At 44.6% G+C, this 12,449-nt stretch overlaps 1 protein-coding gene across 3 annotated transcripts in view; it reads right to left on the reverse strand.

The window, feature by feature from the left end:
• The window catches only part of LOC113024983 (sodium channel protein type 4 subunit alpha B-like), a 70,661-nt gene that overhangs the window by 37,314 nt on the left and 20,898 nt on the right, over nt 1–12,449 (reverse strand). For all 3 annotated transcript variants that reach the window (XM_026172286.1, XM_026172288.1, XM_026172287.1), the window contains exons 2-12: nt 10,992–11,169; nt 10,756–10,893; nt 7,122–7,240; nt 6,956–7,027; nt 4,946–5,074; nt 3,252–3,337; nt 2,975–3,175; nt 2,408–2,471; nt 2,193–2,334; nt 1,901–2,104; nt 59–155 (exon numbers count right to left, since the gene is read on the reverse strand). In XM_026172286.1, the coding sequence (XP_026028071.1) occupies nt 59–155; nt 1,901–2,104; nt 2,193–2,334; nt 2,408–2,471; nt 2,975–3,175; nt 3,252–3,337; nt 4,946–5,074; nt 6,956–7,027; nt 7,122–7,240; nt 10,756–10,893; nt 10,992–11,169 (1,430 nt within the window). The remainder of the gene's footprint in view (nt 1–58; nt 156–1,900; nt 2,105–2,192; nt 2,335–2,407; nt 2,472–2,974; nt 3,176–3,251; nt 3,338–4,945; nt 5,075–6,955; nt 7,028–7,121; nt 7,241–10,755; nt 10,894–10,991; nt 11,170–12,449) is intronic.

Below are 12,449 nucleotides of genomic sequence, written 5' to 3' on the forward strand. Positions count from 1 at the left end.
GTCCTGTCCCAATGAAAGAAGGTGGAGGTTAAAGAGGTGGAGGTAAATATCTGTTTACCTTCAACGTATTCTTGCTTAGTAGCTCGTATACCAGCTGATTTCTTCTTCTGCAGTGAGTCCTGTTGCTCTGGAGTCTCTGCCCTGCTGGAAGCCTGCTGTCCATAACAAAACACCCAAATTCAGTTATGCTAAATGACGATTTCAGCAGAGCCATCCCACAGTACTCTGAACAGTTTCCAAACAGGGTTATTTTGTCTCAGAAAGGTCACGGCTGACACAATAAGTTGAGAAGAAGCTGGTGAAAGGTTTTTGGAACAGCTGGATTTTAAATGCTGCCGACAGGTCTGCAGGATTGGTCACATGCTAGACACAGAAGGAAGGATATTTAGATGAAGAATAGGACGTGTTTGATATATGAACAGAACTAAAGCCCGATAATAGACCTACTCGTGTTATTCCAGTACATTTTGTACAGGTGTGGAATGTTTTAGCAACACTGGCAACACCTGGGCCTAGTGTGCCAGTGCTCCAAGCTGTCAGAGCTCAGCTGTTGGTGTGGCTCTCCTCCTAGAGACACACACCTTATGGTTATTTTATATTGTTTCTATTGTGTTGTTTACATATTGTTGTGATTTACATTGCTGTGATTGAGAGTCGTCATCTACCCGAACCAAATTCCTCGTATGTGTCTGCGCATATACACGGCCAATAAAGGCGATTCTGATCTCCCTTTTGTCGTGGCCATGGAGCCCATCAACCTGCTCAATGAGGCCTGTAGAGTCCGAGGTGGGGCTGTTGGACCTCAGCCACAGTAACTGGGGTTTCTCTGTGGTTTCTCTGAGCATCAGTTCTTGCCGTGAATTTGCTGCAATGCCCAGTGTGGTATCATAATGAATCATTTGTTTATATATGCATAACAGTTATTATCAGTACAGGCGTTTTAAGTTCATGTTTATTTCTCTGGAGAAGCGCACAGAGTAGGTTGATTGTTGAGATAGGGCATTGTGTGTTGCTATACTGGCGAGGCCAGGAAAGGTGGTTGTTAGGCTGAAATTGTTAAATGTTGCCATTATTGTACTTAAGTTTGTAAGCCTGGCCTTAAACTGTATGCTCAGAGACATCCTTCTGTTTCTGTTGCCCTCCCCAGCCTGTTGAATGGTGAGGGGGGCTATAGCGTAACTGTAGGCACATCCTCAGCAGGAAGTCACACAAACGTACCCCCACACACACACAAACATGCTCGCACATGCATATACACACACACACACGCAGTGTTTTAACCTTTTGTGACCATAGGGATTTTTTTACAATGGGTGCTTGTGTAAACTGTGTGTCACACAAAAAAAGGCTGCAAGCGGGGGCTGGTTCTTTGGAGTAATCTGAGCTCGAGGGCAGAAGGGCTGCCCCGAGATCCTCCCCTTGCTGTAGCATGTGAAAACCGATCGATTGCTGTTCTGTATTTCCTTCTTTACAGGAATCAGTGTGAACCAGCGGGCCTGCTGTAGCGCAGACCCAACAGCGGTGTTGAGTCTGTTCCAGAAGTCGAGATAAACGTAAGAATTTAGAAGAAGAGAGGGCTGTAAGTTAGGTAGACGTAAAAAAGTTGCACCTGTAACATGTGACACAAGGTTCAGCAAATAAGAAGCAACTTTATTCCCGTGTGTGGATCATTGATTCCTGCTTTTGTTTTTTTGAAGGTGCAGCACCCAGTCCTGGAGAGAATGTGGTATTGTGTTAGCACACACCTGGATGCTCCACAGCAAACTGACAAAATCTGCTGTTAAAGAGGTGCACACACTTACTGATGACCAACCAATGAACTAAATCTGATTAGACTTGATTAGTATTTGGCTGCTCATTGCCCTCCTAATTCCTGTGGAAGCAATGAGTCCTTACTGACCTCCTCCTCCTCTCTCCTCTTCAGCACCTCCACAATCCGTCCGAACTCTTCTTCTCTTTGTATGGCCTCGGCATCTTGAGTCTCTTCTTGCTCCGCTCGTGTCACAACAACCACTGCCAAAATGAGACTGAGCAGGAAGAAACAACCCGGGAAGAAGACGAACAGAAAGACGATCAGATAGGATTTTCCTGCAGTTCGCAACGTCTGCAAAGGGACAGACAGGTGAGAGAAACAGATGAGACAACCGGAGTACTGGGAGGAGCCTGCATGTGGTCATCGGTGAGTTACTGACCAACTGCATCAGGCCTTCCCAGAAGTCGTGCATCATGAGTCTGAAAAGTGACATCAGAGACCAGAAAAACGAGTCGTAGCTGGTGTATCCGAAGTTTGGGTTACTTCCTGCTTTCACACAGGTGAAACCATCTGGACACCACCTGAACACATAAAAAACAGTTTGTTTTTATTGTTGTTGTTGTCAGTGAATGAAAGAGACTCATGTTTACTTACTCAGCGTCTGACTGGTTTCCACACACCAGAGGATCAGGATGTCCAGGAATGTAGTAATAGTTTTCTAGAAGGCAGACAGACATCCAAACCGTACAAACAGATCATATTTCACCTTTCTAATTTAAGGGCAGGGGTGGCAACGATGACAGGTGCTGAAGTCTGCACTACAAAGCCAGCTGAACATTTCTAAACTTTCTAATCAATTCTCGCAGAGCCCCAGGTCCTGATAACATCCCTGGACGAGCACTGAGGGACTGTGCTGCAGAGCTGTCTTCACGGACATGTTTAATACATCACTGAGCCAGGAAATACTCTCAATGACAGATTCAAGGTCACATTTATGCTGCAATTCTCAGCATCTACATTGTTGAGGGTGATTTTAAAATCTGATAACAACAAATAAAACTGTTTTTGGACCTGAAGACTTTTCCTCAGAGGTTCACCTGATCTCACATGAGATCTCTTTCCACTGCTTTCATTGTAATGTTGGAAGAAGACCTGCGAGTCAGCCATCTGACTGTCTTAAAAGGCTAACCGGCCAATCAGGACGTGGTACGACCATCATACCTGGAGAGGTGGTGTCGTTGTGGAAATCGAACTCTGTCGTGTTTGTGTTCATCGACCAGATGACACATTTGTTCTTCAGGGTTCCCATGAAGAGCTGTAAACCAATCATAGCCAAGATGCTAAGGCAGAACAACGTCAGGATGATGACACAACCAAGCCTCTTCACCGATTGGACAAGAGCTTCGACTGTCTTCTTCAGACCTGTGAAGACAGCCCCACGCTGTGAATACAAGTCGCACACACACACACACATGCATGCGCGCACACACACACACACCTCGGCTGCATGTGAAGATCTTCAGCAGCAGAGAAATCGTCATCAGCACAGCAAACTTCCCCAAATCTACGAACTGTGACACCAATCTGAGACACAGAGTCATCATCACCACCTTCATCATCATCATCATTATGAAGCAGTGATTAAAGCAGCTGTAAAACATAAAGACACATTTACAGCCGAGCAGGAAAAAGCCAAAGTGTGTCGAGCAGAACATACAGAAGCAAAGCCGGTGATGAGGACGTGACAGTTAGTGTCCTAATATAAATCTAAAACCTTTATCAGTGACAAAGGTAGAGGAGACGTACACAGGAAAGCTACACAGGAAAGCAGAGCAGCACAGCGAGCGTTCAGCTACAGGAGGTTAGCTTGTTACCAAGCCTTAAGAAACATCAAGAGTCTCTGTGGTCAGTTTGCTGGGACAGTGTTTGATGTCAGCCTGGATTCAAACACTGAAAGAGTCCCAGACCTAAACAAGGAGTTTCAGTGCCTGAACCAAGGAACAACTAAACTCGAAATATAAGGGTAATAACAAAGGAACGGCCCCGGGGCAGGCCAAGGACATCGTGAAGAGATCTCGGCTTTTCTGCTTAGGCTGCTGTCCCTGCAACCCAGCTTCAGATAAGCAGAAGAAAACTGGATGGATGGATGTGGTGGTGAAAGCAGCAAAAAGATAATTTTCATCTTCACAGCTGGAAAAAGCCCACCTTATTTGCACGGACATGGATCTATGGATATGAGACCACACTGACAAGAACTGTGTTGGTGTAACTGTAAAGGTCACGTCCAGCATTGAGGGGATTCAATCGGTGGATCACATTTCTTGAGTATTTTCTGAGCTGCAGTGAGCCTTGTTATTCAGGACTGAGAGGCTCTTATTGTGAAAGCTCTTTTATACTGTTTCCTGTTTTTTGGATCACGTTAATCTGTAACCAACATTAACCCCCTAAGATCCGAACTCTTCCTCGGCATGCATTTTTAATTTCTCTTTGATATTTGGGCATTTTGGGACCTGATGAATGTAACAATAAAGAATTACCAAATTATTTTTTTTTACCTAATTTTTGTTTCTAAGAAAAATGAAAGCCACATATGAGGATATTTGTTTAAAATTTCAATAGAACAGTAGGAGTATAATGTCCTCGTGAGTGGATATCAGGCCGTTGCAGAGCGAAATTGAGTATTTCGGTCTAAATAACCCAAAATGTGATGTCCACACGTGGACGCCAGGTCCTAGGAGGTTAAAGAAGTGAACAAAGAGGAGCTCTTCCATTAACAAACTCACAGTATAAGCAGTCCTAATTGTACCTCATCAATGAGCTTGCAGAGACACCTTCAGCAGCAACAGCTTGATGTGATCATTTTCTGTATGACTAATCAGTCTGGCTCGATTAGGAGCTGGGGCTGCTTACCCTCTTAATTCCCATGAAGGCAATAAGGCCGGACTTGTTTTTTTCTCAGGATCGTCCTGTGAAAACTTTCTTTTCCAATAACTGTACGTGTCGGAGAATCACGGCAGAGAAATAAGTCTCACCAACTTCATGTCAGCCGTTTTCCAATAAATCTAAAACAGATTACACTGAATTTTGTTTGTGCAACCTGAAGTTGCCCCCTGCTGGTCATTAGAAAGAATGCAGATTCATGGCTTTACATACAGTCTGTGTGAGAGTGTGAGGTGTGTTATTGAGCCTTACAGGGTGCTGATGATGATGATGTCCAGCCAGTTCCAGGGATCTCTGAGGAAGGTGAAGCGTCCCACACAGAAGCCTCTTGCCACGACTTTCACCAGAGCCTCAAACACGAAGATTGCCATGTACACGTACCTGTTCACATAAACGTGAGACAGAGAGCTTTCACACCAGAGAAGTCTGGGCTCGGGAGAGCCCGAGTGCCCTGGAGAATTAAGAAAGTGGAACCGGCTGTTCAAACCCCCCCAAGGCTGCCCGCTGGGATTGAAACAATGGGACGAGGCGCGACGTCTCAGAATGGGCTCACTGAGTGCAGCACGGTTAAGAGCTTGGAGAATCTTATGGCTGCCGTGAATACTCAGAATAAGACCTCTGAGTGAAAGTTAGATCACATCTTGGAGCAGCTCTCTGCGGTCGTGAGGTCTCAGAATCTGCTCCTTGAGCACAAGAATTGACAAGACCACGGAGCGCAAGTTTGATAACATCATGGAGAAGCTCGCGGCTCTGCAACGGGGGATTGAGAGACCAGTGTCGGAGTGTTAAAGAACAGCTTTGAAATTCTTATGAGTTGTCCGCATAAAAGAAAAATCACCATCATAATGCAGCTGTCCCTTCGGCGCCAGATGTCGGCTCAAGGCTGGAGCCGAACAAAAACACCCTGATAACGACTGTCTTGAGTCTGTTCCTTCTATTCCATGCAAGGCCACCTGGGTTGGCTGGAAGACTGTTTACTTAGCCTGGCAGGGTGAAGGACACTGTCTCAGCTAAACTCTGGACACGCACACACACACATACATCAACACTGATATGCACACACTCATCCCCCCTCCCTTTCCAAACGCCTCCGATGCTTGTTCCCTCCTGGAGAACATGGCGGGTCTGGGCCCGCGCTGGAATAATAGCGCAGGGCAGGATGGCTGCTGTGTTTGCTTCGGATTACTCCTCACCCCCTACTCAACCCTGTGGCTTGTCACGTGCTCCATAATGTTGTGCTGTGGACATTTATGTGCTTTCTGTGCAGAGGAGTTTTTTTGTTTCCTGTTCTCATGCTGTCCTCCCAGGAGCCCAGCATGAGTAGAGGTCTCTTTTTTTACTCTTGTACTTTCCCATTGTAGTGTATATTTCAGTGTTTTTCTGTAACGCTACCGATCTCTGACCTGTATCCCCATGTGATGTCTGTGTTGTGTGTGTAAGGTCGGGGAGGGGGGGATCCCATTTCACTGCAGGGCAACCTGTGTGTGGCGAATAAAGCCTTGATTGATTGATTGATTGATTGATTGATTGATTGATTGATTGATTGATTGATTGATTGATTGATTGATTGATTTATTGATTTATTGATTGATTGATTGAGAGCTTTCACACCAGCTCAGGGTTCTTTCCAAAGGATACTTTGGCATGCAGACTGGAGTAGCCAGGGACTGAACCGCCAAACTTTCAGTTAGTTAGTTTGAGTTGGCTCTAACTCCTGAGCTACAGCCAGCCCAAGACAGTAAAAGTGCTTCCATTATACTGAAGAGGAGGCAAACACTTCCACCGCAGATCTCTCCTAAATGGACGAGTCACACAAAAGCTGTCTCGATGGAGAAACATCACAACAGGCCCTTTAAGCCGTCTCTTAATTGTCTGTATGACAAATCTGTTCACATATCAGAACACTCTGAGCATTTCCTGTCTCGACAACAGCGAGCAAAGTCAGTTTGACCTTTACAGACCTGTGTGTGCTGCTGCTGTCAGACTGAGGACAGACTGAGGACAGACTGAGGACAGACTGGCTCTTTGTCTTTGAGCCTTAGCATGGATTTAGACTTTAAAACCATTCTCATGCTGTGACTCATCGATGCTGCCATCAACAGCCCTGTTCATCACTTAGTCGTGTTTTTCTGCTCCTGATGAAAGATCTGTGTGTGTGTGTGTGTGTGTGTGTGTGTGTGTGTGTGTGTGTGTGTGTGTGTGTGTGTGTGTGTGTGTGTGTGTGTGTGTTCGTGTGTGTGTGTGTGTGTGTGTGTGTCTTACTTCACCACAGGAAATTTGAACTCCAGAACACCGAAGCCCAGGATCGCCAGTAGGATGAATATACTGAAGAATGTGTGAGAGTTCAGGGAAACTCAGCTCACCTGGTCCAGAGAGCTAAAACCTGACCACACAGAGGCTCCTGACACTATGACATCATAAAGGATATGGATGAAGAAGGGTCTTGATGGCGAGGGTCCTCAACGGGTTGAATGGACTCAGCAGGTAACAAGACGAGTCAGCACTAAACCTGTTAATGATGTTTCCTTTACTGAGAACCATGAAGGTCTGCAGAGAGACAGGTGAGAGACAGACAGGTGAGGGACAGACAGGTGAGAGACAGACGGGTGAGGGACAGATAGGTGAGAGACAGACGGGTGAGAGACAGACGGGTGAGGGACAGATAGGTGAGAGACAGACAGGTGAAGGACAGACAAGTAAGAGACAGAGAGATGGATGAGAGACAGACAAATAAGGGACAGAAAGGAGGTGAGGGACAGACAGATCAGAGATAGATGAGTCAAGACCTTTTTTGTGACTAGCAGGATTTTGAATTCTGGATTTAACAGGGAAACAATAAAGATGAAAGTATAAAAGTCAAATCAAAGTAAAAATGCACTAAGACGGAGTCATAATGAAGGGTATGCAGTGCTGAATAAATAATTTTAAGAAAGTATTTAAAAGTGAAGAGACGGTTTGTGGTCTGGAGATCTGGTGGAAGTGTGGCCAAAGTCTCAGGACAGAACAACTAAAGGCTCTGAGTCCCATGGTAGTCAGACGAGCAGGTGGAACAGACAGAAGGGAAGCTGAAGAAGAGCAGAGTGTACGAGGGGGTGAGTATGTGTGGAGAAGATCAGATAAATATGGAGCGAGGTTATGAAGGGCTTTGAAAGTAAGAAGCAGGATCTTGAAATTGGCACGGAGGTGAACCCGGAGCCAATGGAGCTGTTTAAGAACAGCTGTTATATGTTCAGTGGATCTAGTTCTGGATACAATACGAGCAGCTGTAATTTGAACTAAATGCAATTTATGGAGGTGGACCATAGAGAAGAGAATTAAAGTAATCTGAAAGAGATGTGAAAAGAGCATTGACAAGTATGACGGTACTGTTTGGAGTGAGTGAGGGATGAAGGCGTTTAATATTACGGAGATGAAAATATTATATGTGCTGTGAAGGAAAGAGTGCTATCGAGGATGACACCAAGACTCTTAACCTGAGGGGAGGGTGTGACAAAACAGTTATTAATGGATAATGAAAGACATCTGGTTGGAACTTTAGTCAGTTTTGATTTGGTGCCTATTAGAATTAATTCTGTTTTATTGCCATTAATTAATTAATTTTTTTTTTTTTTTGCCTGTCCCGTTTGGCTCTTTTGCATCAAAATTGTTGTCTAAAGGCAAAGAAAGATGCCCAACGGATTTACTTTACCAAACTGACCATCCCAGCCTTGCCGTAATGGTCTATTTGATTCACCTTTCATTGTTTATTTTATTTTTTATTTTCACTTGCTAGATACGGGACAGACTTGAATGAGGAAAAGAAAAGGGAGAAAGGAAGAGGGAAAGAAAAACAGCGGACAAGAGGGACTGGGATAAAGGGCAAAAAAACAAAAAACAACTAAATAAGCAGACAAAAAATGCATATATCAACCACCTGGATCACCTGTTGAGAAAGAAAAAGAAAACAAGAAAATGAGAGCAATACAACAAACAACATCACAATGATATATGGGAATATGACAGTAAATACTAAATGTTAAACATTATTGTGCAGCACATAAGATCAACAGAACACAGTGTGCTTTGAGGTAGGAGCCAAAAAGGGTGTAGTTTGTGGGTGTGATCACCCGTGTGTACACCTGTGAGCATGGACGCGCTTGTTTTTTTTAAAAGGTTCCTTCATGTAATGATCTGCTAGAGGGTGTGGGGGGGCCACAGCCCCGTCCTCCAGGGCGTGAAGCAGGTATGGAGGAGATCAAAACTCCAGACATCCAGAGGCCCCCAGAACACAAGAGACCAAGGAAGACCAACAGAGGGGCAGCCGCGCCACTGTCCCAGAAAGAGCTGAGGAGAGTCCCAGATGAGGGGTCACTCAGCAGCCGCGGAGCAGAAGCCAGCTGCGCCAGAGTGACCGAGCCCCAGGCCGAGAGGCCGGGGGCACCCCACCTCCGAAGTGGCCCGAGCGAGCCCCAGGCTCCAGGCCCGGACAAGAAGCCACCAAGGAGTGCCATTATTGCCATTGATTTTAAGAGAGTTGTGGGTAAACCAGACCTTGATTTCACTTAAACAGTCAGAAACTGATGTGGGTGGGAGAGTAGTTGTGGGTTTGGAGGACCGGTAGAGCTGGGTGTCATCTGCGTAGCAGTGAAACTGGATGTTATATTTTCTGAAAATATTACCTAGGGGTAGGAGATAGATAATAAAAAGGACCCAGGACAGAGCCTTGGGGAACACCGGAGTTAACTGGAGTAGATACTGATCTGTGAGTAACTGAACAAACTGTGAGTAGCCAGAGAGATACAAGGTCAACTAGGCGAGTGCTGTACCACTGATCCTAATAGATGTTATTCTATAAAGAAGGATGTGGTGGGAAATAGTATCAAAAGCTACTGCAAGGTCAAGGAAAATGAGGATGGAGATGAGTCCAGAGTCAGCTGCAAGCAGAAGATCAGTAGGGATTTTTACTAGAGCTGTTCCTGTACTATGAAAAGAACGGACGCCGGACTGAAACAAGTAATTTCCAGTGAGGTGTCTATGAACCTGTGCAGCCACTATCATTTCGTTAGCTTCATAGCATAATTGCCTAAGTCATTTGACTTAGTCAAATGACTTAGGCAATTATGCTATGAAGCTAACGATTTCATGAATTTTGGCTAGGAAAATTTGAAATGGACGTTATTTAAATGGGAAGGGTCTGAAGCATTCTTTTTCTTTTTACAGTAGTCCAGCCTAGAAGTAATGCAGGAACTAGTTTTTCACTCAGGATGTTTCTAAATTTAGAGACATAGCAAAAATGCAAGAAAGCAGTCCTACATAGTTGTTTAATATGTGCACTGAAGGACAAAATTTGATTTGTATCATCTGGCTTCATGAATAAATAAAGGTGCGTATCAGCTGCATAGCAGTGAAAACGGATGCAGTTTTTTACTAAGATTATCTAAAGGAAGCATTTATAATGTAAATAAAATTGGTTCCAGCACAGAAGCCAGTGGAAGTCCACGAAAAACTTATATGTGTGAAGAAGGCTCCAAGTTTACATGAACAAACTATTGTTTGACACAGATATGTTTCAAACCACTCCAGTGCAGTACCTTTAATGTGTTCTAATCTCTGTAGTAAAATATTGTGCTCAGCAGTATTGAATGGTGCAATGAGATCTGACAGGACAAGCACAGAGATGAGTCCACTGTTAGAGGCCATAAGAAGATCATTTGTAACCTTCACTATTCTTTTTCTGTGCTGTGATGCACTCCAGATCCTGATTGAAACTCTTATAATAAATCATTACTCTGAATGGGTCGACTAGGCACATTGACGAGCTAAAAATCATTGATGTTAACCTAAAACGATCAGACAGAGACATGAAGATCACAAAAATCTCATACAAAGTTGGAGAATTCAGAAACCCAGAGTAAGGCCCAGGAGGACAACAGACAACAACAATAAAATAAGTTTTTGAGTTTTCCAGCTAGGGTGGACATGACTGGTCACAGAGAGAAGGTCAGAGGGAGACGGGTCCAAGAAAGACAGAGAAAGACAGGTCAGATGGACAGACACATCAGAGAGACCAGGGGATCAGAGACCTTCTGTGATTGGTAGAAGGGATCCAGATCCTCCAATGGGGTGCAGAGAAGCTGAGGGGGGGGGGCACCATAGATGAAAGGGAGGGACTTCCCAGTCTCCAGGTGACGAGCAGGTTTGGTCAGGTTTTTCTCACTTGCCTGAGTTACACAGAAGAGCTTCCCCTCATGCAACTTATCAGCAGTATTAATTTTACTGATTGATTATCTATCACTGATTCCTGAAAGTTGATCGGTACCTTTTGGTGCTTCCACGCCTTTCGCTCCTTTACCTCAGCTTCGTGTCGTTGTTGGACCACCTCCTTTGAGACTGCTGTGAAGCATCTGAAAACCTCCATACCTACAGGTGGCAGCAGAGACGCCATTCTCTCATCCTGGAGAAGTGGTCGAACCTCGCTGTTGCCTAGCAACAGGTTTCTGTAGGGAAGAGAGGTTTTGGTTTGGTTTCCTTGAAGCCACTTACAGAGGTGCAGCTGTCTGTAGGGCTGTTATTAATCATTATCAGATTTCTCAGTGTTATTCGGTTCAATTTTATTTAAATAACACCAATTCTGTCACGGTCTGGCTGGCAGACCGTGGGGATGTGGGGAATGAGGACCCAAAATGCAGGTTTCTGCGATGCAAACAGTGCACTTTATTTACAGTGAAAGCTGTAAACACAATAAATCCCCGTTGCTCCCTTGACTCCTGTGTGTGTGCTCCCCTCCGACGTCTGTGCTCGTGCTCCCCGCTGTCGTGCTTCCGCACACCCGTGCGTGCTGCCTTTCTGGTCCACTCTTCCACCTGCAGGAAAACCACAGAAACAGCCGTCAACACTGACCCCCATGGGCATATACGAACTGCGCTCTTATACACTGCCACACACTAACTTGGGATGACAACGCAATGATCCCGCGTCGGTGAGAGCTCCAACACTCTCCTAAGTAGCTCCCCTGACGAGGCCTGCAGGTGGCTGTCCTCCATCCTCCAGACACACACACATGTACACACCCACACCCTGCCTATACATATAATGAGTGAAACACAGAATAACACAGCATTTTGCAGAAAAACACACACATCACCAAATAATAACGATAATAATAATAATAATACGCGTCCCACCAAGATCAGGAAACATTGAACAAAATATGCAAAACAAAACTAGAATTAAATGAAACTATTAATAAAAAAACACAATTCCTCATACAAAGACTTCGCTTGCAGAATTTTGAACACAGTAACAAATCAGGTCGATTTCTAGCTAACCAGCTAAAAATAAATAAAGAAAAAATAACTATATGTGCTGCTAAAGATTTATCGGGGAACACAATATATGATCCTGGAAGAATAAACAACATTTTTAGGGATTTCTATGAAACTTTATACTCACCACAAATAAACCCATCTAAAAATGAAATTGATCTGTTTCTTGACAACGTAACTCTTCCAAAATTACTAGACAGTCAAGCAATGGAATTGGATTCGCCACTGACGCCAAGTGAACTCCAGGAAGCCCTGATAAGTATGCCCAATAATAAGGCTCCAGGTCCAGACGGCTTCCCTGCAGAATTCTACAAAGAATTCTGGACAATTTTGGCACCAGTATTCCACAGCATGTTGCAGGAAATCGAGGAAAAGGGCAGACTACCACCAAATATGAATTCTGCCAACATTAGTCTCCTGCTAAAACCAGGCAAAGACCCTTTATTTCCCTC

Source organism: Astatotilapia calliptera, chromosome 7, assembly GCF_900246225.1.
Source record: "Astatotilapia calliptera chromosome 7, fAstCal1.2, whole genome shotgun sequence".
Classification (NCBI taxonomy): domain Eukaryota; kingdom Metazoa; phylum Chordata; class Actinopteri; order Cichliformes; family Cichlidae; genus Astatotilapia; species Astatotilapia calliptera.